The sequence below is a fragment of the Nothobranchius furzeri genome, chromosome 15 (assembly GCF_043380555.1).
Source record: "Nothobranchius furzeri strain GRZ-AD chromosome 15, NfurGRZ-RIMD1, whole genome shotgun sequence".
Classification (NCBI taxonomy): Eukaryota; Metazoa; Chordata; class Actinopteri; order Cyprinodontiformes; family Nothobranchiidae; genus Nothobranchius; species Nothobranchius furzeri.
The window spans coordinates 36,856,353-36,872,935 of record NC_091755.1 but is presented as its reverse complement, the minus strand read 5'-3'; the positions used below and the strand labels follow the sequence as shown (position 1 = coordinate 36,872,935).

At 43.4% G+C, this 16,583-nt stretch overlaps 1 protein-coding gene across 7 annotated transcripts in view; it reads right to left on the bottom strand.

Moving 5' to 3' along the window:
* Positions 1 to 8,212: 8,212 nt before the first annotated feature.
* Positions 8,213 to 16,583, bottom strand: part of LOC107390374 (ankyrin repeat and SAM domain-containing protein 1A) — an 87,210-nt gene continuing 78,839 nt past the window's right edge. For 5 of the 7 annotated variants that reach the window (XM_015967030.3, XM_015967031.3, XM_015967033.3 and 2 more), the window contains 10 exons: positions 15,038 to 15,136; positions 14,802 to 14,948; positions 13,951 to 14,058; positions 13,705 to 13,875; positions 13,488 to 13,625; positions 13,328 to 13,399; positions 13,158 to 13,244; positions 12,819 to 12,956; positions 11,760 to 11,942; positions 9,132 to 9,373 (listed from right to left, as the gene is read on the bottom strand). In XM_015967030.3, coding sequence (XP_015822516.3) covers positions 9,263 to 9,373; positions 11,760 to 11,942; positions 12,819 to 12,956; positions 13,158 to 13,244; positions 13,328 to 13,399; positions 13,488 to 13,625; positions 13,705 to 13,875; positions 13,951 to 14,058; positions 14,802 to 14,948; positions 15,038 to 15,136 — 1,254 coding nt within the window. In that variant the 3' untranslated portion in view covers positions 9,132 to 9,262. Of the gene's footprint in view, positions 8,436 to 8,727; positions 8,976 to 9,131; positions 9,374 to 11,759; positions 11,943 to 12,818; positions 12,957 to 13,157; positions 13,245 to 13,327; positions 13,400 to 13,487; positions 13,626 to 13,704; positions 13,876 to 13,950; positions 14,059 to 14,801; positions 14,949 to 15,037; positions 15,137 to 16,583 lie in introns of those variants that run through there. The other 2 variants (XM_015967032.3, XM_054745728.2) reach the window with 2 other exon arrangements.

Below are 16,583 nucleotides of genomic sequence, written 5' to 3'. Positions count from 1 at the left end.
CATCTGTCACTGACATTCATGGCCTCGCCCATCTTGGCTTGTGCACGCCCATAGGAAGGCTTTTTTAAATTTATTTATTTATTTTTTGCAGCAAGAGCGAAGAGTGTGCTGGTGTTGCCACTTTGCAACATGGCTGAACGCATTCTGTTAGCCAATCAGAAGCGAGGTAATAATGAGTCATCCTGCTGTTCTCAGCCCACCTCTGCACCAGCAAACTTCTGCATCTCAGAAAAGGAGCATCATAGCTGTTTTAAAATGTCTACACTAGAGAACACTGCAAATGTTTTGAATAAATGAGTAAACCACACCTTTAATATGAGTCAAGATAACACGCACTAACATAGCAACCAAAGGGCCTTTTTATTTTTCAACCCTCTGTAGCACCTTCAATAGATAAATTTTCTATGTAAAAGTTATTTTCTTACCTGTTGTGGAAGCGGCCTCTGTTCATAGAAATTAAGTGAATGCTCTTTAGGATTGATAAGCTAATGGCTAGAGATGCACCAAAAATTGGCTTGCAATGACGTTATAGAGGTTGGCTAAAAAAATCACTGGTGTTGATCTGCGGTCAGACTAGCCGTTAGCTCTTCAGTCCTGTAAACTTAAGTTCTCTGAAGAGAAATTTTAAGAAGGTTATGTACAACCGATGAGATAGGAGTCCATTTTCACTTGGACACAGAAGCGCATGGCTGAAAAGAGTTTGGTGGCTTGAGTGCATGGTTTAGAGTTTACCCAGAGAGACTCCAGCCTCAGTCCCAAAGCAGACACAAGATGCTTTTAGAGGTGAGTGTAGGTGGATCAGGTTCCTCATGGACAGAGTTACTTCCGTTTCCACTCTTCATGCTCTGCTAACTTTTATCAGTTTGCTGTGCAGACACACCCTTAGCCACAAGATGAGAGTGAAAAAAGAAGCAGAAATGTCGTTCAGTCTCCTAGCTTCCCTCTAGATGGATGAGTAGTTGTAGTGTAGATGAGTGTAATATGCATCTTTAGTAGCAGGCCAACAACGGTTTGAGTGCCAAACGTGTGGGGCTAACGCTTTCTCGGAGCAGAATTTGCACTTTGCATACGATCGATTGAGCTCTTGTGACAGAGCAGTGGAATCGAGCAGCATGGAAGGATCTAATACTGTTTTCTACTAAACTAGTTTTTTTTCTTTTTAAAGAATATTTACAGAACGGCCGTGTTAGCGGTTGGAAATAGTCCATCATATCAGTACATGAATCCTGTGAACATGTCTTCCTGTTGCGTGTCTAGCTCCACCCTGTGTGGAGGACCACCAGGGACCAGAGCTTCTGAGCACACCCATCCTGGTTCTGATGAAACTGTGCTTGTGTTTAAATGTTAAATGTACTCTGTGTGTCATTTAGAAGAGTAAAGTTGCTACTGTAGGATTTATCTGCTGTTTTAGATTTAGAGAACTGTGTAAACCTTTATTGATCGTAACACTACTTTTCAGCTGCTTGGCCTTAAACGGTGAGATGATCTGGTATTCCTGGACTCAGAAAAGGCAGCACAGATGCTCTGTACGATGGCTCGTCTAATCAATTATTGCACATGTATTTTTGCAAATCAGCTCTTGGACCAAAATATATTTTATTAAGATTTTCTGGAAACTGATGTCTTATTTTGTGTGACATGTGCGAGTTTGCGCGTGATGATTGTGGTGCAAACATTTCTTGGCATGAGCGGCTAATGGACTACAACTGTGGCCTACCGGTTTGAAAATGACTTAGATTTTAAGGTTGACTGTTACTGTTTATTTGCTCGGAAGGTTAAACTGAAACATGATCCTTCATTTGTGAAGAAAGCCTCAGGATGCTAAAACGTCTCATCCAAAGCAGTGACCTCACTCACACAAGCCTCAGAACAGCCTTGAATAAAGATTCAAACATCTTTATTGTTCCTGACGTTGGGACATTTTTGGTGCAATTTCCATTCAGGATAAATAAAAATAAAATAACGGCATATTCTACGGTTGACGTCACCGCGTTGGTGCTACTGGAAGCTAGAAAACAAACCGCATTTGCTGTTTGAAAAAATATATATAAAACACGGACAGAGCGCTTGGACGTCGATGAAGCAAAATCTTTTTATTCTCAAACAGTTACTCATTACTCAAGTAACTTTTTACTCTTAGGATATTATTTGTGCCACTACATTTCACAGACCACCCATCTCTGGTCAGAAACCGTTTTCGTCCACGTTGGGATGCCGTTTGGCTGAGATGTGCAGCTGAACCCCTTCGTTTACACCGCTGTCTCCTGGGTAACTCCACATTGAATTGAATTCAATTCAAAAATACTTTATTAATCCCAGAGGGAAATTTATTGCTGTAGTAGTTCAGAATAAAAATAATCAAGTTGTCAAAGAGTTGTATATTACAATGGCTGTTGGCAGGAAGGATCTCCAGTAGCGGTCAGTGTTGAAGCAAAACTGAAGAAGCCTCTGACTGAAGACACTCTTCCGTTGTCGGACAGTCTTGTGAAGAGAATGCTCAGGGTTGTCCATCATTTTCTTGATTCTCTGGAGAATCCTTCTTTGCATTATCTCCTCCAGTGGTTCCGAAACTGCCTAAACTGTGGCTGAGTCCTTGTAAGGGCTTGGAATTCCTCCATCTTGTTGGCCAGTGATCTCACACTGCCCATTATTATCGATGGAAGAGATGGTTTGAACTTCCTCTTTCTCTGTCTCCGTTTAGCTCCCGCTCTGCACCCACGCTTCTTGCGTTTTAGCTCATTTGGGATTTGTGGCTTCAGTTGAGGTATTATTTCAGCCTTTCCAATGTTAATCAGCTGCTCCCGGTTGTAAACCAGACTGTTGCCATGGTTACGCATCATAACAAATGCTCAAAAAGTGTAAAAAGCTAAAAAAAAATAGCAGTAAAAATCCTCCAAGCATCACAGCACCAGAAACAGAAAAGTAAAGTGTCCAAAAAAATACAGTTTTTCTTGAGAAACTAGAAGAAAAAATGCCCAAGAAAAGGCAAAACTTGCATATAGTCATCGGAGCTACTCCAACATGCAGCCACCCAGAGCAGCGCAGTACCAGAAAAAAATAAATAAAAGAGCCTTGCTACTATCACCTCATCATTCTCAGATGTAGGACCTTTCCTATCAGCAAAATGATCTGCTCCACACTCCACATTAAAACTGCTACCGCTTTGCTTTGTCTGTCTTTAGCTTGGCCCGTTTGCCTTTCCAGCTGTTTAATGTCGTTGTGAACCTTACCTGGCTTGAAAATGGATAAAATAAAAAATCTCCAACATTCGATCAGGGTATTAAAAGTCTGATTAGCATCTCCCCCAACAGTGGTGCTTAGTTCCTTCCTGTTTGAAAAATGCACCTAAAGGAGGTGTCACCAGGCAGACTGAGAGAGCAGTGGTTTTAGGCTGAACATTTCAATAAAATGAACTAAAATGTAAAAAAATAATAATCACGTCTGCCTACAGCATTTAAGTTTACCAGCAAAAAAGTTGATTTAGGGGTAACTTGCTCTTTGACCTGCAGAGCCCTTAAACGACTCATTCTGGGAAGATGTCAAGAATAAAACTGCTGAAATCGCTTTATACGAGAAGAACTTTGTGCAAAGAACCTCATGAAAATATTTTGTGTCGACCATAGTACTCACATTTTTATTAAAAAAAGCAGGTCACCTTTAAAAATATTTAATAATTAGATTTTTTTATTTCAGTCAAAACAAAATTCAAAAGACTTGCTCAAAATTCAAGCTATGAGTTTCTTTTTTTTTTTGTAGAACTCAGAACATTATTTTAAGCTGAACTGCTTGTTTTGGGGTTGCCTTGACCCTCTGCTGCTGTTGGGATAGGAGCAAGCTTTCTCTTCTTCACAGGAGCCTTTGGGGGAAGAGGAGGCTGATGGGCAAGTTTTTCCAGAGAATGAAAGCAAAAAAAACTAAATGTTGTGTTTAAAATAAAGCCATCTCCCTTCTCTGATCTGGATTTATTATCCAGTCTATTATTCTGTCATTTCTTTTAGTGAGTGGTTAAGGCAGTTGCAGTAGCTGGCCCCAGCCTGGCCTGCCCTCTTACTCTAGAACCTCCCCTGGTGCTCCCCATACAGCTGATGTGAGACACTGGTCCTGATGGAACATTGCCTCCAGTCAGGGAGGAGCTCTAAAGGTTTATTCTTAGGATGGAAATGCATTTATTTAGAACCCACCTGGACATCTGTTCTTATTTGTGCCCCGTTGTCCTTCCCAGAGCAGAGAGGGAACATGTCCCATATTTTTTTTGTAGGCGTGGTACCTGCAGAGACAACAGAAGCACAAGAACATCTGGAACATTGTAACAAAGAGCTGTTGTGTGAATTTAGTGTTCGTGTGGGTAAAACTCTGGTGCTCACTTGTCTACCACATCCGTCCTCTTAAAGTTCTTCTCCATAATCGGTGGGATCACTGAAATGTATAAAAACTAGAAAACTCAACAGTTCTAATAACTTATGCTGCATAATTCATTACACTCACACACACTCACAATTTATAGGGCAAAACCAATTTCAGATCAATTAAAATCCTCTCAAGGAGGCCGCTAATTTAAAGAGCAAGTCGGCACAACACTGACAGTTTTAGGCAGAACATTTACATTTGAACTAAGATGCACTAAAGTGCCGGTTTATTTACTGCACGTGTCTACAGCACGATTAGACACTCATTTTAGGTTTGTCAGCAGAAACAAAAGTTGATTTAGGGGTGACTTGCTCTTTAAATGTGCTTTATTAACGTCTGTTTTTCAAACAATAACATAAAAATTCTCATAACAGCAACAAAGACGCAGTTTTTAATGATCCACAGCCGTTACAGTAACAAAAGCCAAAGCTGTTAAAGCTATAGCGAATATAAAGTTATAAGTATCTTTAACAAGACCGTCCACACCTGCAGACTTGTGTTAATGATATAAAGTAAATAACAAACATTAAAGAGCAAGTCACCCCCTACCAGAGTCTAACTCCACTCCCACTTCCTGTTTGAAAAATGCAACACATGCTGTTGCCTGGCAGACCGAGAGGGCGGAGCTGCTAACAAATACACACACACAGGCTCACGACAGCATTGTGACATCATAATGTACCAGTTCACATCATAGCATACCTCTTAGCCAATAGCGGTGGCAGATTTTAATTAAAATACAGTGCAGAGTTTTTACCTGACAACGGCACAACACTGCCAGTTTTAGGCAGAATATTTAAATTTGAACTAAGATGCACTGAAGTGCCAAATTATTGACGACACGTGTCTGCAGCACGATTAGACACTCGCTTATTTAGTTTATCAGCAAAAAAAAGTTTATTTGGAAGTGACTTGCTCTTTAATGTGCTGTTGTTTACAGGCTTAGGCTAACGTCACCAGGGAAAACGTTAACGAGATTAAATGTACTAATAACTAAACTTATACAAAGATATGAATTCTCTGTGACATTCACAAATCCTACCTGCAAACTTGCTCCAACTTCACCAGAGTGGAAATGACTGTTGTCAGGGTTGGAATCAGTTGGTAAGGATTCTGTGCATCATGTGTTTTATTTTTTTCTCATACTTTCAGTTAATAGCCAGATTAGGAGATGCAAAAATGGGCCGCAGGGCCAAATTTGATTAATTTCTCTGGTTCACGCAGGTGTGTGGATGTATGGGATGCCTAGTGTAAATTACTGGTGCAAAATATCAAATATGTTTTATATTTGGCAAATTTTTCCTACATTTAGCAAATTTCATGACATTCAAAATACTTTAAATGTCAGTTTTTTGTTAATCTTTATCTAAATCCAACGGTGCTCGTCTGGTGACACTGAGGTCAAATTTACTGGAGGCCACGAGATATAAGGGTGCTTTCTTGAAAGGATCTCCTCTTAAAAGGCCCCAAATCGTTCACTTCCAGCTAATCTTAGGCTTTGTGTCATGTTACTGATATTTCTTTTAAATAATACTAACCAGTTGTTTAATTTTCAAACCCAAATAGGCATCAGATCCATCCTTTTCTTTCAGCACCACAGACAGCGACTGTAGATAAAGTTTGTGTTCTCTCTTTTGTTGCTTGTGTAGGGACTGGCCTACCTTCATATGATTTTATTCCTTACTGGTGTATTAATTGTGTCACGTACCTATCTGTGAACCAGTAAACTGCGCATAACCTGCCTGGTTTTCTTTAAACAGGCATCCTGACAGAACTAAACTAGTTTACCACCACCCGGAACTGCGCTGCTCTGGGTGGCTGCATGTTGGAGTAGCTCCGTTGACTACATGCAAGTTTTGCCTTTTCTTGGACATTTTTTCTTCTAGTTTCTGAAGAAAAACTGTATTTTTTTGGACACTTTACTTTTCTGTTTCTGGTGCTCTGAAGCTTGGAGGATTTTTTCTGCTATTTTTTTTTTAGCTTTTTTCACTTTTTGAGCATTTGTTATGATACGTAACCATGGCAACAAGCTGTCTTACAATCGGGAGCAGCTGATTAACATTGGAAAGGCTGAAATAATACCTCAACTGAAGCCACAAATCCCAAATTAGCTAAAACGCAAGAAGCGGGGATGCAGAGCGGGAGCAAAACGGAGACAGAGAAAGAGGAAGTTCAAACCATCTCTTCCATCGATCATAATGGGCAATGTGAGATCACTGGCCAACAAGATGGAGGAACTCCAAGCCCTTTCAAGGAGTATCGGCAGTTTCGGAACCACTGGAGGAGATAATGCAAAGAAGGATTCTCCAGAGAATGAAGAAAATGATGGACAACCCTGAGCATTCTCTTCACAAGACTGTCCGACAACGGAAGAGTGTCTTCAGTCAGAAGCTTCTTCAGTTTGGCTTCAACACTGACCTCTACTGGAGATCCTTCCTGCCAACAGCCATTGTAATATACAACAACTCTTTGATGACTTGATTATTATTATTATTCTGAGCTACTACAGCAATCAATTTCCCTCTGGGATTAATAAAGTATTTTTGAACTGAATTGAGTGTGGGGTAGCCATGTCTCCTGCGAGCTAATACTGCACAACCCACAACTCTAACGACCATCAAGAACTCCGGAGTTGCTTAAAATGGTTGCAGTAACCACATTTTACCACAGGATTGTGTTTTTACTTCATTTCTACATTATGCACCTCAGAGGGTTGCTGTTGTGCCTTGGGTGAGACACTTAACCCACGCTGCCTGCTGGTGCTGGTCAGCAGGCCTCTCCTCTCAGTGCGCCCCAGGACAGCTGTGGCTGTGAGTTTGTGTGTGCATGGGTGTTGTAAAGCACACTGGAGGGTTCTAGGACTCAGGCTATTTTCCATTTACCAAACAAGAGAAATAAAACTCAGACAGTTTCTCAGGCCGACATTTATTAGTTGCACATTTATGAAAAATAATCATTAAAAAAGACGGAAGCCCGAGATTATTTACAATCTTTTATCTGAAATGAGGTTCCTCTTCTGTGTGATTTTCTCAGCCTTTTTTTTAAACCACAGGGTTTTCAGTCCCGATATGTTTCTGTGTAAAAGACAGTCCTTTTTTCTCCATCTTGACAAACGTCAAGAATTATATACGTACATACATACATATTTATATATATTTATATCTATATAAAAGCAAAAATCATTCAAGTATCAAAATACAGACGGCTCAATTCATTTACAATATGGATCTCATTGTAGTTGTAATCAGATTAGTCCCAAAATGTCTCCTGATCCTCAGTGATGTGCAAAAGCAGAACAGCACCAGGCTGAAGGCGCGGACGCCGGCGTGTTCTTGTACCGGCCAGACAACGTACCGCGTTTACACGAGTTAAATCAAAACGGATCTAAGTAGTACCCAAACAAACAGTACCGTCAGCAGTCAGTGAACTGGGAGTGGCACGCAGCTAAATCCTCACGCTGTAATTTAACCAAATACAAGAATATTTATCAGAGAAACATCCAGCTCCAGCATTAGGACACACGTCGCTATTTAATCTGAAAAACCTAACATAACCTGGGATTTCACATGGGCGGTGTAGTGAAACGTTTGGTTAAAAATGTCCTCTCATGCAGGATTACACTGAGCTGACGTCATTATGTTTGAACAGGGGACGGAGCTACGGTGTGAGCTTCCTGTTTCGTACCGGTTCCTCTTCTACGATCTCCAGTAAAACCTGCGAGCTACATAACAGTGAACACGTACCCTCTTGCGAAGGAGGCCACAACTTAGTTTTTTTAGGCAAATGCACAAAAAATACTTGACATCTGATTCGTATCACATGGAGACATCACACTGGTGAGGAGGAGGAGGAGTGGCTTTTGTCTCCAGGATCCCGTGTGCAGCTGCAAACGCGATCCGACTGATGGTGTGATCTGCTGCGTTAGAAGTGGGTCACCTTTCCAACAATGACAGCAAAAAAATGGAGCCCCCGTGCCATGAAACAGGGCTCATTCTGGTCTTGTGTTTCTGAACAGGAGCAGAGTTCAGCTGCAGGGAGGGAACACGCACACACACAAAGCAGGGAGGTTAATAAACCGATGCTCCTGCACACGAGGAGCGTTTTACCAGCAGCTGTCAAACATTAACCTGGAATCATTTACACACAAAAAAAAAAGAGACAGGCAATGATGACGGGATGAATACTGAAGGCATTTCTTATTAAAAAAAAGAATGACAGGACAGAGGAAATACAATTATTACAAGCTTGGATTTGGACAAAAGTGCTTCATAAGAGTCAGTACATCGTAGAATCATGCTGGACAATTCCCCTGGTGGACAAATGAGATGTTTTAGGACAACCTGGGCTCTCAACTGTCTGGAGAAGTAAAAAGGTCCTCGTCACAGTGCTACGATCTGAGACCAGTGTGGCTCTCCTGTATGTAATCTCTAGAACAGCTGCATCCCGCTGACGCGGAGTCACGGGAGCTTTGTTCGGGAGCAGGTGGGGTGCAGCGGGTGGCTTTCGCTGGGAGTTAATCAGCGCTCAGAGGAGGCGACAAGAGTGACCAGCCTCAGAGCGGCCGTCGCCTGATGCAGCAGGAAAGAAAGAGCTGATTTACTAGAGATAACAGTTTAAAGGGTAGCAGTGAGGGAGGGCGAGAGGGGAAGGCAGGAGGAGGTTGTAGGTTAGTGGAAGGCTTGTAGAGCAATCCGGCGAGGTGGAAGGTGCCACTGGTCAAACGTGGTAGAGGAGCACCGGCAGTGAAGTCGGGACAGAGGAAGTGGGTGTTCGGTGCACAGGAAGAGGTTAAGTCACAGTGAAAGGCACACAGGAGGAAGGGAAGTAGGAAAAGTGAGACCAGGCCCAGGAGGGTTCAAAATATGGTGGTCTCATACTTAGTGCTGATGGTGCGCTTGGATTCCTTAGAGTCCGTGAGCCATGCGGCACTGGCCTGAGAGCCGCCCTCTTGGTCCACTATGTCCCCCTGTAAGGACAGAGACAACATCAGAACCTTCGCGGCGTCGGGTTCGATCACAACGTGAGCTCCTGGTCTCATCTTCCTGGGTTTTGTCAGTGCGCCCCAGCAGCGAGCGAACGTGTGTGCATGAGTGGATGACTGTGTTGTAAAGCGCCTTGGGGGGTTTGAGGACTACATCACATACAGGCCATTTACCATTTTACATCTAGACACCTCCTGACCTACACAGTCTCTGAGGCTGTAGATGCCCCCAGCTACCCCAGAGTGTTGTCATCATGTACCACCGCATCTTATCAAATCAAATTCAACAGTATTAAAGTGCTCGTCTAAATGACTACAGAGCAGGGCTCATCTGCAACCTGCAGCTCCGGACCTTCCACAGTGGCTTCAAGAACTTAAGGTGCTAAAAAATAACTTGTTTTTAAATATAAACGTGACTTAAATTACAAGGATTAAGCAGCTTTTCAAGCATTTATCAAAAAAATTGCATCAAATGTCCACAACAGAATGATGCTCTAAGTACCTGTAATATTTCTAAATCTATTTGTAAACTATATATATATATATATATATATATATATATATATAAATTCATTTTCTGGAATGAAACCTGATTTTTTTTACTCAGAATTCAGAAAAAAACAGGAAAGTTTTTTGATTTAGGTGGTGTGTGTGTGTGTGTGGGGGGGGGGGGGGGGGGGTCTCTCTGGATTGTGAAGCTTGCAGATCAACAGTAACATGGTGCTGACAGCTGATTAAACCTAATTTATACAGATATAAATAGAAAATAATCTAAGTACTGTTGCAATCTCTACATTTTCATTTGTGGCTTTGCAACTGCAGCGAGACTTGTTTTACCGCTAGCAGGCCACTAGAAGGCAGCAAAGACAAGCATATAACAGATAGGTTGGCGAGTGAAGCCGCTGAGCTGCAGCTGGAGTTGAAGAGGAAAGGTTTTTCACGGGCGTTTGCGTAGAAGATGTAAGCTGGACAGATGAGTTTCTGGCTACTTTTTAAAGACCGCTGATCTCAGGAGAAAGTAAAGCTCTCCACTCACGTTTGTGCTCTACAGATGGAGGACATTCAGAGTGAGAAGCAGGAGAGCTGCAGCCCTCCAGTCAGCATGGACGTAATTTTCACTTTAGAAGTGGGGGGGGGGACACGGGGGTGGCGGTGGGAGGGGTATCTTTACAGTATGTTCTAATAGGAAACAGGCTTCAACACAAAAGGTTGTTTTCTGCTTGGTCCTAGAACTCAACCAGTGTCAATTTAATATAGCGTAATATTGTTTTTGGATGGTAAAAAGTGCAGGGGTCAAAACTTGACTTTGGAAAAAGTGGGGGGGGCATGTCCCCCCTGTCCCCCCCAAAATTACGTCCATGCTAGTCAGTACAAATATTTTAATAGGTGAAAAATAAATAAATCAGAAAAGAACGTTTTGACCTTTCTCTGACTTATTATGAAAAATCAGCACAGTTGGATCACAGTGATGCTCCAACCTGTGTGTTAAGAGCCCTGCACGGACCTAAAATCTGAGCCCGTGTCCGTGCCCGAGGAGGTTTTCAGGATTCTCTGGCCCGACCCGAGCCTGACTTTTTTTTTTACCTTTTATAATGTTTTAGCGTGATAGAATGCTCCGCATTCTAATTATCTGTGGGAAGCGTTCTGCAGTAAAAAAATAAAAATAAAGAAAAGAAGGAAAAACAGCATCAATGCAGCTTTTTTTCTAACAGAGCGTATTTTTCAAGCGGCAGATGAAATTTACGAACACTATATTAATTGGATGTGTTTGTAAATTTAATCTGCTCTGAAAATGCGCTCTTGTGCAATTAGAAAAAAAAGCAGCATTCTAATTTTCTAACTGCAGAGCGCATTTTCAGAGCGGCAGATTAAATAAACGTTCCCAATTAATAAAGTGTTTGTAAATTTAATCTGCCGCTCTGAAAATGCGCTCTGAACCAGCAATGAATGCTTTTTTTTTTTTTTTTTACTGCAAAGCGAATTTATTCACAGAAAAATGGAACGCTGCCGTTTTCATGAGAATAAACAAATGGTTTCTGACATATCAAAGTGGAAATAAAATGGCATATTAGAATAGGGGCACATGTTTCAATCAGCAGTTTGAGAATTTGTTTATATAGGCGCATTTATAAACCACACAGACCTTAACTGAGCTAACGGTGCGTGAGAAGCAGGCAGGTGCTGCTGTGTTTAAGTGTTTCAGTTTTTTTAATGAATTCGATTAAAAATAAAGGCGCCCGGCCCGTGTCCAACCTAATTACACAGTCGTTGGCCTGAAGCCCGGCCCTTGGGCCGGGCCGACCCGCAGGCCTGGGGCTCCAGTGCAGGGCTCTACTGTTTGTGTCCCTCATTCCGGAAAATCCCGACTCACCCCAGGCTTCCGAACACTCCCCCGTGGTTTGGGCACAGGTCGACTGGACTTGTTCTCAGCTGCCTCGGAGCTGGCCCCTCCGGGGAGATTCTGGTGCTGTTTGGTCCTTTGGGCCTGCAGAGCCAGCTGATAGGCCACCTCAAACGCCTGACCCAGGGTCAGTATGATCTCATAGGTCAGGTTCTGTGTGAAGAGAGGTGAGGTCAGACTGAGATCCTACAGAAAAACACCCTCTGAAGCCTCAACATGCTAGATTACGTTTTAATCTGACATTTTTATAATGTGGAATTAAGAGTCGACTCAAAACACAGCTTCTGATGCTTCTGGGCATCAAAGGGACCGGGGGTGCCAGTGAACCCCAGGACAGCTGTGGCTACACCGTAGCTCATCACCATCAGCGTGTGGATGAGTGAATGCTGCAGCTGAAGCTTGTCGGGTTCAAAATCAGTTTAAATCAGAAGGGATGAAAATAATCCTTGGGCAGCAGTAGCTCAACAGGTTGAGCGGGTTGTCCAGTAATCGGAAGGTTGCAGGTTCGATCCCGGCTCCGGACAGAGAATTCTGCTGTTGTGTCCTTGGGCAAGACACTTAACCCACCTTGCCTGCTGGTGGTGGTCGGAGGGACCGGTGGCGCCGCCCCAGGGCAGCTGTGGCTACGTCGTAGCTCATCACCATCAGTGTGTGAATGTGTGTGTGAATGGATGAATGATACACTGTAGTGTAAAGCGCTTTGGAGTCCTTACTCTGAGAGGCGCTATACAAGTGCGGGTCATTTATCGTTCATTTAATCCAGGAAAAGGGACATAAATTACATGACTAAGATACATTCCATAGATTACCGTAGCTAATTAAGAAATGATGTGAAGGACATTTTTTCCATCTTCAGGAGTGAAACAGAATAATCCTGAATAAATAAAACAATTAAACTGCTTCCTGCAGGTTTAATTTATTACTGTCTGCGGTTTCATGTGTTGCTATGGAAACGTCTTTGTAAAATACAGACAACAAAAAAAACGAAAACTTTTTATGAGTCACGTAAACAAAAAAGTGTGCGCTTACCACGTCTACTGTGCTGAAGACATGGCAGTAATGATGGCTAGTCTGCAGGTCTTTAGTAATGTAGGCGAATGTACACAAGTCCTCCGGGTCCTGAGCTGCACAAGATATGTTTCGGATCTCATGCTCGGCAATGATGTTCTGCAGCAAAAGGAGTAAAATGATGACGGTAAAACGCTGATTATTATTATTATTATTATTATTATTATTATTACAAAGGGACGCACGAACCCAAATCAGTTAGAAAAGTGAAAGAGGCACAAGCTAAGGTGAAACCAGCAACCGAAAGGCATCAGAATAAAGGCGCGATCACTTTGTTACAAGGTGAAAAACCACGGTCACCTTGTTGGCTGCATCTATAAACTTCACTCCCTTATAGGTGATGGAGAGGACGATGGTTGGGACTTTTCTCATTTGCTCTGTGGACCTCTGGAGGAAAGCAAATCACACCAAAGTTCATCAGCAGTCAGTTTGATTGTGGCGTAAAAGTAGAGGAGGGGCTTGTTGCGTACCCTCATTTTAGCACAAGCATCCTGCGTGGACTCAGTTCCCCTCAGATCCTTAATGAGCATAGAACCAAGGTACTAGAACAGGACAGAGAACGTTGATGTTGCAACAACGGTAAAGTCTCTACGGTATTGTGCAGTCCCAATAAAAAAGGGATCAACGTACGCTGGCTTCGTAGGCACAACATTCAAATATGAGTTTCTCAGGTTGGTGATGCCAGTTCTGGACCGGAGCGTACGGTGCTGCTAAACTCGGCGGTCGCAGCGTCAGACGCGGCTCTTGGTGCATCTCTTCATGCCGCTCCTGCAGAAACAGCCAGAACGATTCAAAAGGAAACGCCCAGATGTTGCTCGGATCCAATCACTGCTAATAGAAAACCAACCTGGGGCCGGTGCCGTCCGCTGCTGGATCTTTGGGTGACGTCGTAATCAGCTTCTGGCACCTTCTTTCTGCACGGCTCTCCTGCGGGCAGCAGATGGTCCATGGAGCGTCCCGTGCAGGACTCCATCTGGCTCAGAGGAGACGAGGTCTGGGATCCAGGCAGGTCGTAGCACTGCACACATGGAGTCTAACGCACTTAGCTCTCTAGTCCCGTCTTTACCACGTGAAGCACTGCAAGAGTCCTCACCCTAATCTGAGACAAGCGGGGAGGCTTGACAGGAGGTTCCTCATAGGGCCGCTCCGCTAGTGAGGCAATGATGCGTTTCCGGTGACCGAGCAAGGTGATTTTTAGCACCTGAGGGGGCAGACAGCAAAGATGATCAAAACGGAAGCGAGCAGGAGATAAAAAACAAGCCATCAAGCTATTTAATATCACATTTGAGTGGACCTCTAAAGAGTCATTAAAATAATTCGTCCTGCTCTGTTGACCATGAGGAAACGCATGCAAACCTATCAGTAACTATACCAGTTACCACTAATGGCTTCATGCTGTCACTGGGACCAAACGTTGGCTGCACGGTAAAACATGTCCCAGCATGTAGATGTATGTCCACCTTAAAGAGCAAGTCACCCCCTACAAGAAACTTACTTCACTCCCACTTCATGTTTGAAAAATGCAACAAATGCTGTTGCTTGGCAGATCGAGAGGGCGGAGCCGCTAACAAATACACACACACAGGCTCACAATTGCATTATGACATCATAATGTACCAGATGACATCATAGCATACCTCTTAGCCAATAGCGGTGGCAGATTTAAATTCAAATACAGTGCAGAGTTTTTACCTGACGACGGCGCAACACTGACAGTTTTAGGCAGAATTTTTGAATTTTAACCAAGATGCACTGAAGTGCCAAATTATTGACGACACGTGTCTGTAGCATGATTAGACACTCGTTTATATAGTTTATCAGAAAAAAAAATGTGATTTGGGGGTGACTTGCTCTTTAAGAACCTTTGGAACTGTCCAGCTGTCTTTGACACACAAGAAGGCTATTCTTTCCTCTGAAACTCTTCAAAGTCAAACATAAACTCACGTTGACAATCTCCAGCTCCCACAGGGTCTTCACACACTCCAGGCTGCGGTAGCCGCTGGACAGGAAGTTGTGCAAGTATTCGTGTAGACCCAGGTTCTCCAGCCAGGAGGACAGGGAGCTGCTGCCGTCACATCCCAGAGCTTTTATCTGTCAGAAAACACACCTGTCACGGGTGCTTCCGGGGATCGAGGGGAAACGACGGGATGCGCGTGAGCAGACCGTCGTTGATCCATTACCTTTGGTAGAGGGCGCGCTGCGTGCAGGATCTTCTTCCTGTGGCTCAGATCTGTAATTCCAATCTCTCGCAAGTCTTGGTCCTCCATTACGTTGCTCCCCTGAGGGCAAAGCACAAGGAGGACTGTGAGGTGAAACATGCAGCCACTTTCATGATCCAGTAGATCGGTAAGCACTCAAACGACCCATGAAATTCCCAAACAGGCAGAATGTAACTAAGATAACTCCATCAAGAGAGAACTCCTTTCTGGAGGCTAGCTGCTGATAACAGACATGCTAACGTTGCAGAATCCAGTCAATTCTCCATCGGTGACATCGTCCACATGCACGGAGCAAAGAACTGACGAGAACGGACAAGAACGATGATCCAACCAGGAGTTGGTTACACAAAATAAAACATGTGATGTCACAGAGAAGCAGCCACGAGTCGCCATCAGCGACATGAGATAAAAGAGCAGAATCTATCCGACATGCGGGAGTGGACATCATTCATTTTAATGCCATGTTGGCCGATTTCATGACCACTCAGCCAAAAATAAATAAGTCTTCATGAAGTCATATAACTCAAAGCGACCAGTGGGACATCAGGAAGTCGCTCAGGCAGATCCGGAGGGCTGCGAGCCGTAAACAGCAGCCGAAGAAGGTCAGCAACTAAATCTGAAGAGAAGTCTGGCAGCTGCTGTCTGGGGTACAGAGAGTGATGGTTCAGTGTCCACGACGGACTCCTCTGGTTAGTCCTGCGTTCTCAGACAGAAGACAAGTTGTCTGAAGCTCCGAAGCAAACAGCCAATCAGAGTAAAAGTGAAGAGCTTTGGATGCGAGGTTGCCAGTGAATCACAACTTCACACAAAACATCACATTTGTGTTTTTTTAAATACCATCAACATGCAGATCCTGGACATTTGAGGAAATCTACAGCCCCAAGAAGATCAAAGGTTATATTAGGATCCACACGTTCTAAAACCTTAATCGATGTAAGGTATGACATCAGAACTCACAAGGAGATGCCTTTTCTCTTCATTAATCATTAAATCTAAGATGCCACCATAAAGACCATCAGCTGTGAGCAGCAACACGCTGGGGATTGTGGGAGCTGGATGGACAGCACTTGCACAGCGCATGGAAGATTGCATCACCGTCTCCGGTGCTTAACTGATAAACGACTCCAAGGGGGGAGGAAATCCTGAGCTGCTCACCAGGCGTAGCCCATTTCCTGACTTGCTATCAAATTATTACTTTTTCTTTGCGCCTGGCATGTTTGAACAAAGCCTTTTTAAACCCAACATGTCTTGGTGAGCATCACACCTTTACAAAGTGGCTTCAGCTGCAGTCCATGATAACGGAGACTGTACCGGTCAGGAAGTGGGGTGAGGTTGGTGTCAGACCAGTATGGTGGCCCTTAACTCCAAATGTTCATGGCGTCTGTGAGTTTACACCAGTCGTGCAGTGGCAGAAAACCAACCTTTTGATTCATCAGTCATGTAGGTTAGGCAGATCAGTTACTATTCAGTTAAAGTCATAAACACCAGTTTATTAAAGCTGTCTGCT